At 40.3% G+C, this 21,311-nt stretch overlaps 1 protein-coding gene across 3 annotated transcripts in view; it reads right to left on the reverse strand.

Moving 5' to 3' along the window:
* The window catches only part of GRM1 (glutamate metabotropic receptor 1), a 402,017-nt gene that overhangs the window by 68,414 nt on the left and 312,292 nt on the right, over positions 1–21,311 (reverse strand). For all 3 annotated transcript variants that reach the window (XM_070461683.1, XM_070461684.1, XM_070461685.1), the window contains exon 5: positions 2,022–2,268. In XM_070461683.1, coding sequence (XP_070317784.1) covers positions 2,022–2,268 — 247 coding nt within the window. The remainder of the gene's footprint in view (positions 1–2,021; positions 2,269–21,311) is intronic.

Genomic DNA, 21,311 nt, shown 5'->3' on the forward strand with positions numbered 1-21,311 from the left:
TTATGCTGCAAATTACAAGTTTGTAGCATCCTTTCAATGTATTCAATTTCTGTTTCATGATGATTAACTAAAATAATTACAAGAGGGACCAAAAGCATGAATGGTGGTGTGACAGGAGATAGAAACAGAGGGAAGTGGTTGAAATAGAAATTGAACATAGATTAAGCTGACCAATTTCAGACATGAGGAAATGATCCTTGCAAAGGAACCCAGGGGGAAACTCATGATTTAAATACTTAATTAAACATGAAGGAGAAACAAGCTAAAATTGTGGGTCTATATTTTAGCTGATTTACAAGTAGAGAGAGGAGGTGGAAACTTATATCTCTGCAGTGAGGTGAATGTACCTGGCCCTGTCCTAGACACATTGTGTATGCTATAGAATCATGAAGGAAGGTTTCCATCCCCAATCCAATCCTTTACAGAGCTGGTTTGAAGTAGAACCCAGGATTACAACCATGGGTTTAAAGGGGGGTGGGAGGAGGTGGTCGGTGTTCTGCATCTTGGACCCTCTTGTGCCATCTGGTACCACTTCCTAAGGTGCTCACCTCCTGGATGCCTTCCACATGCCCAGACCCTGTGTCACTCTCCTTCCCACTCTCATCTCCATCTAAAGTTGCACCCACCTAACTGGCATCTTGGAAGGAATCTGATACATCCATGGCTTTAATTGTTGACTATTACCTATATCATTTATCCTTCTGGAGCTGTTGGATTTTAGTAGGGAGAATCCATTGAGGCCCCACAAGGCACTAGCTAAATGTAGAACTTTAAGCTTCCATGAAAGGAAGAGATATGTGGAGAATTATTTAGGGTCAAATAGTCTCTTACAGTCCCTTTGAAATGACATTAAGAAGGTTGTCAGCAACTTTGCCTAATTTTAGGATTAGCTAAAAGGCAATGCGATGTTGCAAAAAGATTACAAGTCTCAGAATCAAACGGCATTGCCTCTACCAGCTACTCTCTGGGTGACTTTAGGGGAGTTTCTTAGTTTCTCTGACACTCAGCTTTATCATCTGTAAAAGAAGATAATAATACGCCTGTGGCAATGAGGATTAAATGATTTGCTGTTCCATTTTATCACAACATATGCTTTTCTAAAATCTCCCATTCTGCAAGCTTTCATACTGAAAGATAACAGGGCTTATGAGGAAAAAAAAAAGAGAGAGAGAGAGAGATTGTGGGCATTCTGTGCAGAAGCCAGACTGAGGGCCTTTTTTCTTTCCTGTTGTAGGTTTTAATTTTTATCCCACTATTCTGATCATCCTTTGCCTAAGAAAATCCCTATGAATGAACACAACTACTCTTTATACAGATAACATCCTCTATATACCAATTACATAGGGACTAATTGGTGTTTTAAAAGCAAGCACTGCAGAGGAGAGAGTATATAAAATGACTTGGGAAAAAAATATGTATACATTTAGTTAGATTTAATTTTCCTTTGCTTCTTGATTAATTCTTTGGAAGCCATAGAGACTCAATATGAGGCAGAAGATTCTTTTCTTTCTTGTTCCAAGAAACATGTTAGTGGGAACATAAGGTAGCCTGAGAAAAAGGGACACATATGGTTCTCTTCATATATTAAGATCTTTAAGCAGATAAGATTAAAATTTTCCACAAGCAGTATGGCATTGGGATTGATCAATCAGAACATGCTGACCAGATATTGGCAGTGCCAGGGAGGGTTCTGCTACTCCGATATACTCACTCTGGTTTCTTGGGCTTGCAGGAAGGTGCTGGGCCTTCTGGGGGAAGACCAAAGATGATAGTGGAGTGTGTTTTGGGGGAGCGGGGTTGACACTAGCAGGATGTAGGATTGTGGGTGTTTACCAATAAGTATTTGATGTTTTATAATGCCATTTCCATCTTACATTAGCCCCATCTTTTTAGCTATCTAATTGTATCTACCCTCATGACACCCAGAAAACATGTGACCTAAAGGAGCCAGAGTGTCCATCTGTCTGGCTTAGAGAGGATCACAGGGTTATTTGGATCCATTATGGAAAGGTCTGCTTTACCTTCCAGGAGCATCCCCTTTCTCATCAAACCACACCTCCTCTCCAGACACACCGATGAACGTGGACTTGATGAGGAAGTCCAGGAGTTTGCTGCCATCGATGGGCTTCATGGCATCGCAGAGGCCCACGTGGCCGGGGCAGAGGGCCTGGTGCATGTTGTGTAGCCCGTGCGCCATGGCGTAGATGGCATTGATGACAAACCCCATCTTACTGTCCTGGACATAGTTCTCTTCTAAGCTTTCATTGCCTGTAACATAAAAACAGATTACTTCCAAGGTTGCAGTCATGAAGCTTAAACCTACATGTTTAACTCTCAAATGCTTTTCAGGGCTCTCAGAAGAAGGGAAAGCCAAACATACCTGTCTAAGCTTTGTGTTTGTGACTAGCTCTAGATAGATAGTATATTCTATCTTCAAATAGTTTTTTCAATTTTATTTTCTGAATTCAATAATGGCTTTATAACATATAAAACAAGCACCATAGAGGTTAGAATAAAGAACATTCACATATTGCAAGGAAATTCTTAAGGAGCAATGAAAATACCTCTTCTTTCCTCTGGGTTCAGAGATTTACATTAAAAGTCTCCGTATATCACAGTCCTGGAAAAGTGTTTTTTATATCTTTTCTGACAATCCACAATCTGTCATAAATCAGTTTGTGCCTTATCTAAACCTCAATATTTTCTTTTGATGATTCCACTGATTTTATCATCTCTAAGATCACAAAAACCAAGAGTGAAATGAACTGGTTAGTATGAATTTCTTCTTATATATGATTTGCTATACAGAAATATTTGAATAAGATTCGCTAATTTTCAGAAACTCACGTAAAACGCTTCTTGACGGAAGAGTTACACTACACCTTTAATCTAAACATTTAGCTTTATCTCTGAATTTCAAAACCTCTGCCATTATTCCCACCCATGTCACAGATGACAGCCTAAATAGGTCATTAGACCCTAAAGTGCCTGGGCTGGATAATAGCAGAATATTTTAGGAACTTAGAAAACTTGAAATGTTTAGAAGAAATGGTAAAGAGTTTTGACTTTGATGTTGAGCTTGAGATTAAATAAGACATTTATAAAGAGTTCTAAGACTAATCTATTTAGGTACACTTGAAAATGTAAAAAATATACATTTGCATCTATCCTGTGAGTGAGATTTGAAATACCCAGGCCAGGTTGAAGGGGGGAAAATTTCAATTTTAACTCATTTTCCAGGGCTGCTTAATAGGAAATTGTTAAGAGTGTGATTTTCTAAAGTAGCTTTCCTAATTGAAAGAAATAGGAGCAAGAGAGGCAGAAAGGGCATTTTAGAATCAAACTGTGCATAATAAGTATAGAAGTTGCATAAAGCAGAAAACAAACATCCTCCCTGCAAAAACTAAGAAGTCATTGAAATAAGGTGATTTATGTCACCCAGAACCCCTGGATCTTAAATGTTAGTTTGCTTTCTCTCTACATTATATCAGGATATAAAAGAGATAAATTAATGCCATATGTCTGATAAGTTTTAAATGAGCCTTTAAAGACTGTTCGAAACCTCCAAGCGTTAGAGTTAAATGTTAAAGCTGTTAGAATTAGAGAAATTACCAGCAGTTAAAGAAGAAGAAAAAAATAGACAAAAAATGGATGACAAAATAACCTTCAATGTAGCCGTTACTTAAAGAGTTCTGCTGCTGCTGCTGCTAAGTTGCTTCAGTCGTGTCCGACTCTGTGCAACCCCGCAGACGGCAGCCCATCAGGCTCCCCCGTCCCTGGGATTCTCCAGGCAAGAACACTGGAGTGGGTTGCCATTTCCTTCTCCAATGAGTCAAAGTGAAAAGTGAAAGTGAAGTCGTTCAGTCCTGACTGATTCTTTGCGACCCCATAAACTGCAGCCCACCAGGCTCCTCCGTCCGTGGGATTTTCCAGGCAAGAGTACTGGAGTGGGGTGCCATTGTCTACTTAAAGAGTTCTAGCAACTATTAAAGGAAAGTTCTACTAAACCCATCCACTTCAAGTGGCTGCTATTAAAGTCAGCCCTGGGAGCAAACGATAAGAAAATATATGTTCTTTAGCAATTGGAAAGTTTTCTACTGGGGACAAACCTTATGACCACTGAGTTTGCTGTTTTGTTTTTGTTTTGATAACTATTATCAAGATGTATATAATGCACCTTTAATAACAATTATCAAATCAAAACAACCTGTATCTATCTACTAATGTTATGAGTAAGGTGAGTGAAGTCACTTAGTCATGTCCAACTCTTTGGGACCCCATGGACTGTAGCCTACCAGGTTCCTCTGTCCATGAAATTTTCCAGGCAAGAGTACTGGAGTGGGTTGCTGTTTCCTTCTCCAGGGGATCATCCTGATCCAGGGATTGAACCCAGGTCTCCTGCATTGGCAGGCAGGTTCTTTACCACTAACTCCACTCCAATTAAGATGAAGAAGCCCATCCTGTCAGTATTTATCATACAGAGAACCAGGAGGCTAAGCACATGTCTTCAGGGAATATTTGTCATGCAAATCCTTTTCCAAATAAATACAACCAGCCTGTGTGCTTGTGTAAATCTGAAGTGACACATGGACTTCCCTACCACCAGTCCACTAGGTCTGCACTTGAAGGGGATGTGCCTGCTGTCAGTAAGAAGTCTCTTTCCAGCTTCTACCCCAGCTCAGGATAAACCAGCATTTGTAAAGGTTTGGCACTGAGTTAGAAAAATCACATGGCCTTTATGAGACCATTTTATTTGCCATAGCAATGGTCCCAGAATATGTGACAGGTTTTCCTGTTGCCCAAAGATCCTATATTTTCATGACCAGTGAATACAGAATCCAAACTAATAATATTGTCACTTAGTGGGAAGGTGAAAACATTCTGACTGCCGGGAGTTTAGTGCCTTTTTAATAATACTAGTCGCAGAGTTATTAGTGAGAAGGGGATTTTATGATTCATTTTCTGTGATGCGTTAACTGTTACAGGCCACTAGGGTATCATTAAACCATTACTTTTTCTAATATACTTAATGGAATCAAATAATCGTGGTTGGCTGTGTTTATTTACCTTCAAAAGAATACCCGCCTAACTACTTCATAGTGGAATGTGAAAATAGCTACCTTGATTCAAAATAGTAATCTTGTTCTTACTGCAAGAACACAACAGGGCTATAAATTGCTGCCTGAGTGTGGCAGCACGCAGATTCTCCACGGGGGAAGAAACAGACTGTATACCCTCTGAAAACAGGAAATGCACGGTGGTGGGGCAAAGGCTTGGCTATTCTATCTGCTGCCTAATTTAGGATGGCTATCCAGCAGAGCCGTATAGCAAAAAGAGCTCTGGGCTAGGCGCTTCAACACCTGGAACCTAGTGAGATGGAGCAGGACTCTGTGGGGCTCTCCCAGGTAGAAATCCTTTCTGTGTCCCCAGTTTCTTGTTTTGGGCTTCCCTGGTGGCTCAGATGGTAAAGAATCCGCTTGCAACACTGGAAACCTGGGTTTGATCCCTGGGTTGAGAAGATCCCCTGGAGGAGGGCATGGCAACCCACTCCAGTATTCTTGCCTGGAGAATACCTATCGAGAGAGGAGCCTGGCAGGCTACAGGCCATGGGGTCACAAAGAGTTGGACAGGACTGAGTGATCAAGCACAATTTCTTGTTTGTAGGAAATGAGCTTCATTCAGCCTCCTTGACCATCCCTGAGTTCCAAACTGTAGATTCCAACAGTTGCTTTTGGGGAAGAGAGGGAATGCAGAAACAAAGACGGAGCAGTCAAGAAGCAATAGTACAGCCAGGGGCTGTACTGATTCCTCCTTAAGGGATGAACATATCAATATTTTCTAGTTCTTCTGTGGGAAGCAAGGTCTTCACCCAGGTGGAGGACAGTAACTTCAGCCCTGGAAATTGTCCTGTTACCACCCCTGATCAATCAGAGAAAGTCATGGACCTTTCAGTCCTCACCCCAAATCTTGACTATAAAACTCCCTGCTGAGCCACTAGGGAATTCTGGCTTTTTGAGCATGAGCCACTCATGCTCCTTGCTTGGTCCTGAAATAAATCTTTCTCTGCTCCAAACTCTGACATTTCAGTCTATTTGCCCTCCCTGTGTGTTGAGTACATGAACTTGTGTTCAGTAATGCTAGAGGCATTTCTGCTGTAATATATCAATACATGTCCAACAAACACTGGAACTTGGACAAGGGTCTGGATCTCCTAGAGTCCAGTTTCCTAGAAAGCTAGAGTCTGTTTCCTAACCTAAAAAATACCACAAGTGTATTCAGATTAACTTTCTGAAGATGTCTCCCCACCGCCTCTAAAGTGTCTATGTTTTGCTTCTCCAGTTCTACCTTTCTTGGTACTTAGCAAAGTCCTTTGCATATATTATCATATTTCAATCCTTAAAACTGTATGAGTTTCAGTCTATTATCACCATTTTACCATTGAGAAGGTTAAAGCACAGATAAGTGAAGTCTCCACTGGGGAGAAATGCCTTCCTTTCTCTTTACTTAATGCTCCTTTGTGAAGAGACGCCTACTGAGCACCACCTCACGCCTCATATCTTGCCCAATGGGAAGCGATGGATGACTCATCTTTTTACAGTACTGGGAAAAAGAAATGCATGCTCAGCTCAACCTCTTTCTCATCTGGAGGCTGACACTTGACAATGGTTCTCAATGGTCGTGGTTGATTTTCCAGCCTTTGGTAAATGTGGGCTGTAGCTGTCCAGTTGAGCCAGCAGACTGTATGTATGTTGGTCTCTCAGTTGTGTCTGACTCTTTGTGACCCCATAGATTGTCGTCCGCCAGGCTCCTCTGTCCATGGGATTCTCTAGGCCAGAATACTAAAGTGGATTGCCATTCCCTTCTCCAGAGGATCTTTCCAACCCAGGGATTGAACTCTGGTCTCCTGCATGGCAGGCAAATTCTTTACTGTGTGAGTTACAGGGAAGTCCATGTGCCATAGAATAGACTGGTTAATCTATCTAGTATTGCACATATCTTTTCTGTGTCCCTAATCCAGTTTAGATTTTTTTTGTTTTTCAGTTTTTTTGTTGACTTTTAGAAACCTTTTCAACAAGGTATAACTCACATATGGTGCAGAAATTTTTACTATACAGATTAATAAATGTTTACATATGGAGTTGGTGATGGACAGGGAAGCCTGGCATGCTGCAGTCCATGGGGTCAAAAAGACTCAGACATAACTGAGTGACTGAGTTCATGAAACAAACTGAACTGACATATGGACATACCCATGTACCTGCTCCCCAGATCATGTTATAGAGCATTTCTAGAGGCTTCCATTTACTTACAGCTTCCTTAATTTATCCCAGCAATGTTTTATGATTTTTCAGTATGCAGGCATTTGATTTTTATGGCACTCCTACAGTTGAATTGGTTGGATGGCATCACTGACTCAATCAACATGAGTTTGAGCAAACTCCAGAAGATAGTGAAAGACAAGGAAGCCTAGTATGCTGCCGTCCATGGGATTGCAGAGTCAGGCATGACTTAGCGACTCAACAGCAATTACAATTGGTATACTTGAAAAACATTTTAATTATTTGCTGCCTGTATAGAGAAATACTACTGATATTAATATTTGTATTTTGCTCTTGTATTCTGCAAGCTTGCCCAATGTACAAATTAATTCTAGATTTTTAAATAAATTCTTTTGAGTTATCTATATATGCAATCACTTTGTTAATAAAACATATTTTATCTCCATCTGTTTCACTCCTGGGTCTATTCCTTAGTTAAATTCAGATTTGAGAAGGAAGCACATTGGCTGGGTCACTGAAATCCCAGGGGTTCTGCATTCAAGGTCACACAGCTACCAAGGACAGAGGCAGTGGTCTGGTCCCTGCCAGGGGCACTGTGTGCACAAGAACAGCCCTATGCAACGGATGGAGCAGTTCTAGAACAGATGAGACATCAATTAGCAAAAAACATTAGTTTGACTTTAGTTGTTCTGGGTCTTTAGTAATACTGTCCCAGTGTTAATGTCCAAAATGGAAAAACTGAAAATAATTTAAAAGAACACTGAACTCCGAATTAGTACAACCTTCCCACTATGCATGTAGGTCTATTTATGCTGCTTTTTCAAGTAGCATTAAATTCCAAATTAAAAGAATCAAAATGAGCATTCTTTTTTCTCATCATAACAAGGAAGTGTTTGGAGAAATATTAGTAAACATAACTATCCCTGGAGAAAATATTCTTTTGATTTCTTGGCCTTTTATCTCTCTGCTGCCTCTTTTTACTGGAGAGCACTAAATGTTCAATACATACTTTGATATAATCTCTATTCAGATTGAAGCACAAAGAATTGTAATTATTTTATATTGTTAACATATCAAGCAAAGAAAGTGAAATTAATGTTCTTTTAAATGAACTGAGTATCAGATTAATTGAAGGAAAATTAATCAGGTCATTTTTAAAGTAATGACCTCAAAAGACGAAAGTGCCCTCAATTTTTCTTGAAGGCCTGGGCTGTTAAATTTTCCTTATGCTTTTCCAGGAAGAATTTGTGGTAACAGTCCAGGCTTTTTCATGCTCAAGTTTTAAAACTTCGAATATTTTGTTTCCTCTGATTCTATTTTCCTCTTTCTCTAAACATTTTCTCTGTTCCCATAGCAGAAAAATATGACCCTTCCATTATTTTCTATTCAACTTACTAAAATGTAAATGAATTTCTATGTAGGGTTGAAAAGAAGAAAATAGGGATCATTTACTTGAGTGTGTTTTTATCACTGTTATTAGCTGAATTTCTATTACTTCAACCCAACTGATCTTAACATATGTGAACAATACAGACGTATTTAAAAATACATCACCACAATCTATTGTTAAGAGAAAAATCTCCCGGTTACATGGCACATAAACAGCAGGCTCCTTGTAAATTGCTGGTAATGTATAGTAAGCCTTCGTGTCCCTGAAAATACAATTGCATTTTAGCTAACTCATATTTCAAAAGATTATAGTGTTATGTGAAAAACAAATGAGGACAATCCCCGGTGTGTTAAAGTGATGCTGAGGATTAGTCAGTAACATTCAGTTGAACTGTGGGGCTCTTTGTTTCTCTACAGAGAGAAAATAAGGGCAGCCCGTCGTGTGCCTTTGCCTTTATTGATCTGGCACAAAAGCATGTCACGGAGTTATAAACCACTCCCTCTGGAGTAACTAATCTTTGCAGGTCTGCAATAAGCATTTGGCAGGTAATCACAGAGACAGAGTATGTTACTGAGCGCTGGCTGCTTTAGCCAATGTGGGAAGTTGGGGTATTGTTAAAATTCATCAGGGGCTAACCCCCTTCTCAGCAACCTGCTGGGTCAGAATTCTTGGCAAGCCTATTCATCTTGGCTTCTTCCAAACTCTAAGGAGGCATAATATGCTCAAAGCTCCACTTTACTTTTTTAATGGATGGCAGAAACATGCTTTCCTTTACAAATGTAAGGGAGTTCCATGATTTAAGTCTATTCAAGTTCTTGTCAACGGTTTGTCCTCTTGTAGTATCCCAAGTTTCACACTGCAGTGTTTAGATTGAGCTAATAAGTCAGAGTGGATTTTGCAGAAATACAAGAACTATTTGTGAAAGCTCTACTTAGCCCTACCATTTTAGAGTCTAACGGCATCTTCTGGTAACCAATATAGGGTCTTGTTTATTACAAAAACAAAATCTTAAAAGTTATGTGGCATTAGCATTGTAAGGGAGAAGGCAATGGCACCCCACTCCAGTACTCTTGCCTGGAAAATCCCATGGACAGAGGAGCCTGATAGGCTACAGTCCATGGGGTCGCGAAGAGTCGGACACGACTAGGCGACTTCACTTTCACTTTTCACTTTCATGCACTGGAGAAGGAAATGGCAGCCCACTCCAGTATTCTTGCCTGGAGAGTCCCAGGGACCGGAGCCTGGTGGGCTGCTGTCTATGGGGTCGCACAGAGTTGGACACGACTGACGTGACTTAGCAGCAGCAGCGTTGTAAATCCACTTTTATGATTGACTTCTGATTAATACAATACAGTCTTTATGACTTGACAAAATGCTGTACATAGAAAGTCTACTTTGGGACATATTAAGGCTATCTTATACTTCAGCCTCCTCCACACTGAGTGATAAAATGGAAGCTTGGAATAGAAACCTTCCTTGTTCTGCAAAGGCTCTGGGGTTTAAATATAGGCCATAAGATTTATTACATGCCCCTATCACCTACAAACGGGATATACTCTGGATTTCCATGTGAGGTTCATTTCTGCAGGGCACTATTAGTTGACATTTTACACTGACATTTTATCTAGATTTAACAATCCTTTTAGACCACAAGGCTATCTGTTCCAAAGTTGGTTGGGATTTTTGGAATGACATATTGCCTTTCATGTGGTGTCTCCCAACAGCATCTCTAGAAAAAACCAAACTCAGAATTCCTAAGGGCTTAATAAGAACTCATGGCTAGTAAGACTTCAGGCAAAATCTGTCACAGAATTAAAAGAGTAGCTCCTAAGATTAGTGTTGTCAAGGGTCTATGGCTAAAGCACATACAGGATTCAAACTTCATGCAAATATGCTTCAATGTGTCAATCACTCTGCTCAGGTTGTGAAAGGCATACAGACATAAGAATGCCAAATATAGATTGGTAAGAGGCACTCCCTGAGGGTTCATGGGCTGATCCAAATCTATTAAAATTATATTTGGAAGTAGAATATAAGCACTATATTCTAGTTGGTAAAGTTGTTTATCCCAGGGTATGGGCTAACAGTTCTGAAATAGCTGTACACATATACCAAGGTTAAGAAAATAAATGAAAAAATGGATGACAGAAGACAGAATTCAAGTTTATTACACCTGCAGTGGGGAAGGTTACTGATAAGCAAAAGGAAAAAGCTAGAATAAATCATGTGTTACTGGAATCAAGGTAAATGTATCAGTATGAATTTAAATTTAGCTTAGTGTACTGATGAATCAATATAGAAATAACCGTGTTTATGCTTACATGTGGATTGGTATACATATACTTCCCAGCTCTGTCCCTGGATGCATCAATGTCCCAATCTTAACAAGCATATCCAGTGCCCAGATTTTGGATTCTAACACCACTCTCTAATAAAGAGGATTAGGATGCTTTTGGAGAAATAACCAATTTTAGGGCTGGGGCATGAAGTATACAAGATAAGCGTGAAATAGCATGCAGTGACAGAAAATAAGGAAGTACTTAAGAAATAAAGCAATAGAGATATGTCAAAGGAACACTACAGTCAACTGAAAGAGCTCCCAGTGACCAAAGCTGAGACAATTTGAGCAAGAAAATCAATAAAATAGTATTGAATTATAAATCAAAGTATAAAATATAAGCATTCTTGAGTCCACACTGATATAAATGAAGGATTAAATGAACAAAAAATAAATGAGGAAGAGACAAATCTCCTGTATATAATTCCAAACAATTTATGTAGCTACTCTGCCCTTGGGATGTTGGAACATAATTTCCACTCCTTACATGTGGGATACTCTTAGCAATTGGCTTTCAAAGAGTACAGTACAGAAAAAAAAAGGATATAGAAACCAGAAACCTAGTATATGCTGCCTTTTCCAGGTGATCAATGTTAATATGATCAGTGATAAATTGATGGGGTGTGTTCTTGATACACTGTATTGAGAAAGACACTTCATCTCTGTGGTCTTCCTCCAAAAACTCATAATCTCAGTCTGACTATGAGAAATACACTAGGCAAAACTCTACAAAATACCTGAGAACTGTCAAGAACTGTCAAGATCATCAAGAGCAAGGTAAGTATGACAATTATCACAGTTGAGAAAAGCCAAAGAGATACGAAAAATAAACATAATGTACTATCCTGGGTGGAATCCTGGAATGAAGAAAGGAAAACTGATGAAATACAAAACAACATGAAGTTTAGTTAATATTAATGCATCAATGTTGACTTATTAATTGTGGCAAATGTCTCATAGCAGTAAGAGATGCTAACCATGGGGGAAACTGAGTGTAGAGTATTTGAGAACTCCTTGATATATCTTTTTTTTTTTTCAATTGTGCTGGGTCTTCATTATGGCACATGGGCAAGAACTCTCTGATATATCTTTGCAACCTTTATTTAAAACTATTCTATCAGTAAAATACAAATTAATTTTTAAAAATATATAAAAGTTAGCATCCAACCTGGACTAGTGTCAGGTAATAAGAAATAACATGATTGAATGCTTGGTATGTGATGAGAACTTGATCAGGAGCTTTACATATATTATCTCCACCTCACAATGACACAAACTGGGTGATGTTACTATGCCCAGGTTACTAGTGGAAAATCCAAGGACTTGTCCAAGAACACACGCTGAACAGTGTCTGACAACTAGCCTGACACCCAGCTGCCTCTAGAGCTCTCACTTCTAGGTTCTACATTGCTCTAAATATAATCTGTAAAGAGAACATCCACGTATTTCATTACATGGTGACATTGTCCTAATTTATTTCACATGGATGATGTTGATATAGAGGCAGAATTTTTTTACATGATTTTTTCCTGTAGATGCTTCATTCAGTACTTCACAAAGAAAGCTAAATCCAACAGATAAAAATCTTTTGGAAGGACACCTGCCACTAAGAGTCAATGTTCTAGATTCTCTGACCCTAGATGCTTCATTCAATACTCCACAGAGAAGGCTAAGTCCAACAGATAAAAATCTTTTGGAAGGAAACCTATAACAAAGAGTCAATATTTTAGATTTTCTGAGCCTCAGACTCACCTAACCACAAGAAGCTGTTAATAGGTTCCCCAAGATTTTAACTGACTTTCCAGACTGCTGGAGGGCCAATCCTTCTGGGCATGCTTGCTGTCCATGCACTTAAAAAGTTGGAAGTGCACTATCTTCTAGGGGGAAATACCCACAGAAAGTTAACGGAAGAATCTAATTAAACAAGTGGCCCTTAAGGCAAGCATACAGTCCTGCTTGGAGATTTCAGTTTGGAAGACACAAGGTAAGAACAAACTTTGAGGAGGCCCCAAATTATCGCAAGGAACTCTCTCAAGCAGGACCCCTGCTCTGCGCATGGAGTTAATGTATACTGGGGTCAAGTATTTGCAAACTGACTTTGCTCAATCTTATCAAAACACACTCATCAAAAATGCACTAGGGGAACATGAAATTTAACATCTCTGACACCATATTTCTGTTGACTACTGGACTTTTTAGTGCATTCTAGGATGCCAGGTGTTAGAGTCTACTTGGATGGTGCCTCAGTCATGGAATTTAAGACCTATTGAAATAACTGAACAACACATTAAGATGTTTCCCTGGTGGCTTCAAGTTATTCTTAAGTAGGGATATGAAACCAACACAAATGTGGTCAAGATGACTTTTTTCCTACACTTATTCCTTGCTCAAATTTGTAATCAGATTGAACTTTTTCTAGTGTAACAAAGCTTAGCGTAACCTTCAATTAGGACTTGGAATTTAGACAAAATAGGTGTGCCTCCTCACCTTTCAATGTATCTATTTGATTCTCAAAAACATAAACAAGTGGCCAACTCTAGAAAGAAAAAAGAGTGCATAGAACTTGGCAACCACTAAGATTCAAACTTACATAGCAGAAATGGACAGAATTAGCCAAAACCAAGGCTAGATGGAAGAAAGGTACAATAGATACCCGTAACTTGATATAAGAAGTCTAGGCACCTAAACTACGTTTATACCAAAACCTGTGTTATTTGAGGGCATCTCTGGTTCTGGGTGTAAAATTCAATGAGAGTAGAACTGTTTATTGCAATGTATGTGTGTATGCATCCCTTCATGGGAAATAGATGGGGAAACAGTGGAAACAGTGTCAGACTTTATTTTTGGGGGCCTCCAAAATCACTGCAGATGGTGATTGCAGCCATGAAATTAAAAGATGCTTACTCCTTGGAAGGAAAGTTATGACCAAGCTAAATAGCATATTAAAAAGCAGAGACATTACTTTATCAACAAAGGTCCGTCTAGTCAAGGTTATGGTTTTTCCAGTGGTCATGTATGGATGACTTGAGAGTTGGACTATAAAGAAAGCTGAGCACTGAAGAATTGATGCTTTTGAACTGTGGTGTTGTAGAAGACTCTTGAGAGTCCCGTGGACTGCAAGGAGATCCAACCAGTCCATCCTAAAGGAGATCAGTCCTGGGTATTCATTGGAAGGACTGATGCTGAAGCTGAAACTCTAATAGTTTGGCCACCTGATACGAAGAGTTGACTCATTGGAAAAGACCCTGATGCTGGGAGGGATTGGGGGCAGGAGGAGAAGGGGATGACAGAGGATAAGATGGCTGGATGGAATCACCGACTCGATGGACATGAGTTTGAGTAAACTCCGGGAGTTGGTGATGGACAGGAGGCCTGGCGTGCTGCGATTCATGGGGTCGCAAAGAGTCAGACACGACTGAGCGACTGAACTGAACTGAACTGATGTGTGTATGCACACGTGTGTGTGTGAATGTGTGTATATGCTTGTACATGCTTTGGGTTAAAACAGCTGTATGTGTGCATTCAAAGCACTGATCTATTTTGAGACCTGATATTTTGCAGCATTCTTCAAATGAACTTAAACATAGATAAAGGAAGCCTCCTACTTCACAGAAGGCATGCTGAGTTGTCACAACACTCTGAGCGAGGTTAGAGCTGTGGCATTGGTACTCCTTCACTCATTGCTTACACAGTTAGGAACAAAAAGGCAGCATCAGAGGTAAATTCTACCCTAAACTAGAGATCAGAAGACCAATGCAGAGATTCGTTTGCTGAGAAATGAGCACTGGAGCCAAGGCATGTACATTCACTCTGTGCTCAGAAATATTTGGGAAGTAAAAAACAAGAAAGAGATTGACCAGGATCACACCATCACATTTATCAAATATAACAGCTTCTTATAGTGATGAGGTCAACAGGAAAAACATTAAAAGCATCTTCTCCATGAACACTTGGCAATGGCTTTCCAGTCGTGCCCACAGAACTATAAAGGCAGCAACGATTTCTCTGCCTCCACAACTCTGAACCGGAATCATCAGACATGCTTGCAACTGCTCACATAGACGGGAGCAGCATAAAAATTCACTGGTGGATTTTTTCTAAGGGAAAAAGCATATTTTGTGTACCAACGGATATTGTAGTTTATTGGTGAGTTGCTATTTGCCTGGCCTCCTGAATGCAATGGAGATACAGGCTTTAGAAACCCAGATCAGCTTGTGATGCAAAGAGAAAGGATGGCTGAGGGCTACTTTGCTGCAAGAAATCCACCATAACACGTTCCCTGTGTTGTGTGCTCAGCTGCTGAGTTGTGTTTGACTCTTTGTGACCCTTAGGACTACAGCCCACCAGACTCCTCTGTCTATGGGATTTTTCAGATACGCATACTGGAGAGGGTTGCCATTTTCTCCTCCAGAACACATTCCCTATTCTTACTGAAAACTGCAAAACCACCATCATCTCATCAGAAAACTCCACTTGCAATGAGAGCATACCTTGCTCTTTCTCATGCAGTAATAAGAGGTATTTAGACAATTGTCATCTACATAATCTCAGCTGTTTTCAGAATGAATGACTGACAGGTCAGGAATAGGATCATGATCTAACTGAGGCTTAATTATTATTGATGGAGACTAGCATACATAGAGTCGGACACGACTGAAATGACTTAGCAGCAGCAGCAGCATACACTTAAGAACACTCAAAAGGAAACCTGATATGATGACTATAAGCTATGACTTGAGATTATGAACACAAATTAATATAAATGAAGTGTCTATTTAACATATCAGTCAAATTAGAAGCTCTAAATGTCTGTAACAATAAAATAAGAAGCTGTGTTTAAATGGAACAAGAATGAAGGAGGAAAGTTCAGGCAATTATTTCAGTCTAAATCAGTGAGAAAGTTCTTCAGATCTCTTAAAAGGTAGAACCAAAATCACGCCATATCTAAGCTTGGAAACTGAGTGCTGTTGGAAGAGAGCTGTTTAAGTTTCATAGATATTTGGTTCTCTGATGGGATGAAGAGGAATGAGGATGTCAGTACCTGGAATAATAGAGACTTCGAATAGCTTTTAGAATAAAATTACAATGAGAAATGCCAGCTCGTTCACTTAGGCTATTTAACAAAATAAGAATTGAATACTGTGATGGCATTCTCTTTTTGCAAACCATTCATCCAGCCAATTCAACCATTCTTTCATGCATCCAGGTGCATATTCCATGTCAACCTCTGTGTGTGTATTTTGGAGAGTCAAATTGTGTGAGTCCTCCAACACAGAGACTGAGGAGAGAAATCAATCACTGTGGAATTACAGGGAAGCTTCATGAAGGAGGGTGGACATAAGGCTGCTGCTAGACAAAGGTAAGACAGAGTAAAGAAAAAAGAAAGATAGAGAAGGGGCTTCCTATGTAGCAGAAACATTGGAAAATCTTTAAAGCCAGAAGTTCAAGATTAATAGGAGTAAGGTTGATTCTTGTTCAGTCCAGAGATGTAGTAGATACTCTTAGTGCCCTGTTCAGATCACCTTTACCAGCCAGAATACAGATGCCCCAGATGTTGCAGTGTGACCTATAGCTGCTTTCTATGAAGAATGGCTCTCAGACAACCTGGAGATGCCTCATCAAGAAGGGCACCCACCTCCTCTGGCAATACTCCTTATAAGAACTCAGCCAATGGCTAAGTGACTCCGAAGTTCAAAAAGCCGGCCTCCTTTGCTAATTCTGTGGTCAATCTGTATTCCAGAGCACCCAGCTGGGATCAGACTCCAGCTCAGACGTTGCCAACTTATTTCCCAGCCCCATCCCGATCCCTTTCCTCTTCTCTCGAGAGCACACTTCAATATATTATTAGCAAAAGATTTTTTTGCATCTGGTTCTGCTTCTCAAGAATTCAACCTAACATAGGCCAAACAGCCGTAAAGTACTAGAGCATAGCTAATAGGCTTGAGACTCTAAAACTCTTCCCAGCTTTTCCACTCCACAACAGGATTGATTGTGAAGCACTTCTCTCAGTTATTATCAGCATTGGACTCTTTTAAGGTATCTGCTAAAAGGAAGGTTCTGGGCTCCAGCCTAGACCCATTAAAAAAGAATCACCATTACTGAGGCTGGGCTTCCCTGATAGCTCAGTTGGTAAAGAATCCTCCTGTAATGCAGGAGACCCTGGGTCAATTCCTGGGTTGGGGAGATCACTAGAGAAGGGATAGGCTGCCCACTCCAGTGTTCTTGGGCTTCTCTTGTGGCTCAGCTGGTGAAGAATCCACCTGCAATGCAGGATACCTGGGTTTAATCGCTGGTTGGGAAGATCCCGTGGAGAAGCGATAGGCTACCCACTCCAGTATTCTGGCCAAGGACTGTATAGTCCATGGGGGTGCAAAGAGTTGGACACGACTGAGTGACTTTCAATTCATTCAGTTCAATCAATTACTGAGACCGGAGCACTCTGGGAGAGTCTCATGCACTTTAAGGATTAAGAATGATGCACTAGGACTTGGAGCAGGATGTTATTGATGGAAATCAAACTGGTGGGCAAATGAAAAGGAGAGGGACATAGGAGTTGGGGATAAGACTGAATGAGGGGCTTCCCAGATGGTCCAGGGATTAAGATTCTGCCTTGCAATGCAGGGGACGTCAGTTCGATCCCTGACCCGGGAGGATCCTTCATGTCATGGGACAACTGGGCCCATGAGCCACAACTTACTGAGCCCGCACTTTGGAGCCCATGAATCACAATTATTGAGCCCATGTCCTGCAACTGCTGAAGCCTGTGCACCTAGAACCCAAGCTCTGCAACAAGAGAAGCTCACTTACTGAGCCCACATACTACACCTACTAAAGTCAGTGCTTAGGGCCTGTGCTCTGCAACGAGGGGGGGCGGGCACTGCAGTGAGAAGCCCACACACTGCAACTGGAGAGTGGCCCTTGCTCACTGAAACTAGAGAAAGCCTGCACACAGCCATGAAGACCCAGCACAGCCAAAAATAAAAGAATAAATGCATTTTTTTAAAGGCTGAAAGAGAAGTACAGATTTAATGAAGAATTATAGCAGTGTAATGCAAATGATGCATCTTAGTAGTAAAAACAAATTCCCCAAATAGGGATTCAGAACCGGAAAATATGTAACAGAGAAATGTGTGTCTTTGTTCATTGGTGCCACTTCTTTAACCCTTAGGACTCTTCCTTATAAAATGGGAATAATGAAGCCTCTACTTAACAACTTATATGCCTATTATGGAGACAGACTGAAACAATGTTCTAGTTGCTTTAAACCAGTCAGAAGAAAGGGTGTTACATAAATACAAATTCTAACAACCATTAATACCTTCTTGGCTGAGTTTCAAAACCTCAGTCAAGATTTAAAGCCTTACAATATTCATGAAGCTGTAATGAAGTTCAAGAGGCTTCAGATTTAATCTGCAAGATGTCAGTCAATGAAAGGAATTTCTTATTCAATTCCTAAATTATTCCTAACTGAAGGCAGATAGCACCTATAAGAATTCTGCAATTGGAGACTTATATTTGCTTTAAGAGTGAGACTGCATAATAGATAATTTTTCTTATTAAATTTTGGCCGAATTCCAAAGGGAAAAAGATTTTAAAATGAAATTATTTACACAGGAACTCACTCAAGGATGAGGTCTAGTCCTATGTCACTGGGACCATGGAATGGTCTTGGCCTAAGAGAAAATAAGGTTGTCACGACAAAGGCCTCAAGCTTATGGTGATTTATTAGTGACACAAAAGACATCATTGCATACTAATAGCATGTGAAGATGCAGATAATGATCTATCAGGTGCCTTCCACCCTATATAACCACTCTATTATAGCACACCTGCTTTCCCTGGGACTTTTCCACATCTGGCAGACATAAGTAGATGGGAGGTATACATGGAGATAGAATGGCAGATTTTCATTCTGGTCTTGGCCTGTTCATACCATAAGTCATTAACACATTTTGGTCTTGGCTTCACCATATGTTTTCAGAAGGATAATAAGGTCAAATGTACATGTATGTATGTATGTTGTGAGAAAATTTACACGGTATTTGTGTTGTAACACATTTTGGCCTTGGCTTCACCATATGTTTTCAGAAGGATAATAAGGTCAAATGTACATGTACATGTATGTATGTTGTGAGAAAATGTACATGATATTTGTGTTGTATGGCTATGCACAGCACAGTAAACCTTTCTGGGTCAAGGTTCTTCATCTTGTAAAATAAGAAAGGATGATCTGGGTAAACGTCTACATTTCCAATCTTGGATTCGAAGTATGTGCAGATCTCCACCCTAAAGTTAATCCACTGGCTGAGTGAAGCCATCCCATTCCCATGATTGACAGTGGCATTCTGGGGACTAGCATGGAAGACTGAGGAGCCTCATTCTTTCTGGTCACTGTTTTTCAATTTCTTATTTCCTAAACCTTACATTGGGGCTAATAACTTAAGGTAAGTTGTATGTAAGTTTCACTTGGGGGCTTCCCAGGTGGCGCTAGTGGTGAAGAATCTGCCTGCCAACACAGGAGATATAAAAGATTGGGTTCAATTCCTGGATTGAGACGATCCCCTGGAGAAGGAAATAGCAACCCATTCCAGTATTCTTGCCTGGAGAATCCCATGGACAGAGGAGCCCAGTGGGCTGCAGTCCATGGGGTCACACAGAGTCAGACATGACTGAAATGACTGAGCACACACATGTTTCACACCTCTGCCACTGTTTACTTCCTGGTAGAAATTCTCGTTAGTAGTGAGGTGGCTGAAGGACAAGTAAGGCAAAGAGAGGAAGAAGAGAAGATCAGACTGAAAATCAAGGCCTTTATAATCATAGTATGTGACTGGATATTTTCCCATTGCCTCTTTCTAGAATTGAATGAACTAAATGTGGTTGGGGGGAGATAATATCAGAGATTTTTTTTGCTTGAGCTGGGCAAAAAAATATGATACATATTTAAACACGGATGTAAGAATTAGCAGCTCAGGATTTCAGGTTTTGTCTTTAAGGTCCTGAAGCAGTCATTGTTTGCACTCATGTATAAAGATTAACTTCTTCCTGGGAGCAGCATAGTCTGAGTGACAGGAACAGTATCTTATCAGGTAGTCAGAGTCTCTCCTACCAGCTGAATCCTTTCAACTGATGCCAGATGATTCAGCATCTATGCCTGCCCACATTACTAACAGGATATAATGAAATCCGCATGTAATTTCTCCCCTGATCATTGTCCTGAAGAACCAAAACAGAAATGGGGCAAAAGACTTAATACTCACTTTAGGAGAGAATAAAAAAAAAAAAAAACTGAGGTACATCAGTGTTATTCAAATGTCAGCAACTACTCCCCAGAGAGGTCAGAGTTCATGCATGTTACTATGGTGTTGGAGAAGACTCTTGAGAGTCCCTTGGACTGCAAGGAGATCCAACCAGTCTATCCTAAAGGAGATCAGTCCTGGGTGTTCATTGGAAGGCCTGATGCTGAAGCTGAAACTCCAGTACTTTGGCCATACATGTGAAGAGTTGAATCACTGGAAAAGACCCTAATGCTGGGAAAGATTGAGGGCAGGAGGAGAAGGGGGTGGCAGAGGATGAGATGGTTGGATGGAATCACCGACTCAATGGACATGAGTTTGAGCACACTCCAGGAGATAGTGAAGGACAGGGAAGCCTGGCGTGCTGTAGTCCATGGAGTCACAAAGAATCAGATACAACTTAGCTACTGAACAACAAGGTAAGGTTGCCAAGATAATTTAACTAAAATTTTGCAAGTGTCTTTTATGAAGATGACATACTTTGATAATGAATAAGGAGTGATAGCATTTAACTTTTGTGCTAGGCAGAAGGCCACTGTACAGATGTCCACATGTCTGGAACCTGTGAATATTCTCTTGCATGGCAAAGGAACATTGTAATTAAGGTTGAGGAACTTAAAAATAAGTGAATTATTCTAGATGATCCAGATAGATCCAGTCTAAACCACTTAAGTCTTGGATATAGAGAACTTTGGCTAGGGGGAACAAAAAGTGTGTCAGGAAACAAATGGGAGGATTTGAATCATGAGAGGAAGTTGCTCCTTGCTGGAGCAGTCATATGGGAAGCAAGAAAAAGTGAGAAACTTATAGGAACAACTGTTGGCTGACAGGCAGCAAAGAAATAAGGACAAGCTTCAAAGAACAGATTTCAGTCAACAACCTAAATGAGCTTGGGAAGGATTCATCTCCAGAGCCCTGTGAGACACCACATATGACTCAGTTGAGCCAGTTATGCCAAGATTTGTGACCTACACACTGTGAAATAACTGGGTGTTGTCTTAAGCTGC

The sequence above is a fragment of the Odocoileus virginianus genome, chromosome 34 (genome assembly GCF_023699985.2).
Source record: "Odocoileus virginianus isolate 20LAN1187 ecotype Illinois chromosome 34, Ovbor_1.2, whole genome shotgun sequence".
NCBI classification, from domain to species: domain Eukaryota; kingdom Metazoa; phylum Chordata; class Mammalia; order Artiodactyla; family Cervidae; genus Odocoileus; species Odocoileus virginianus.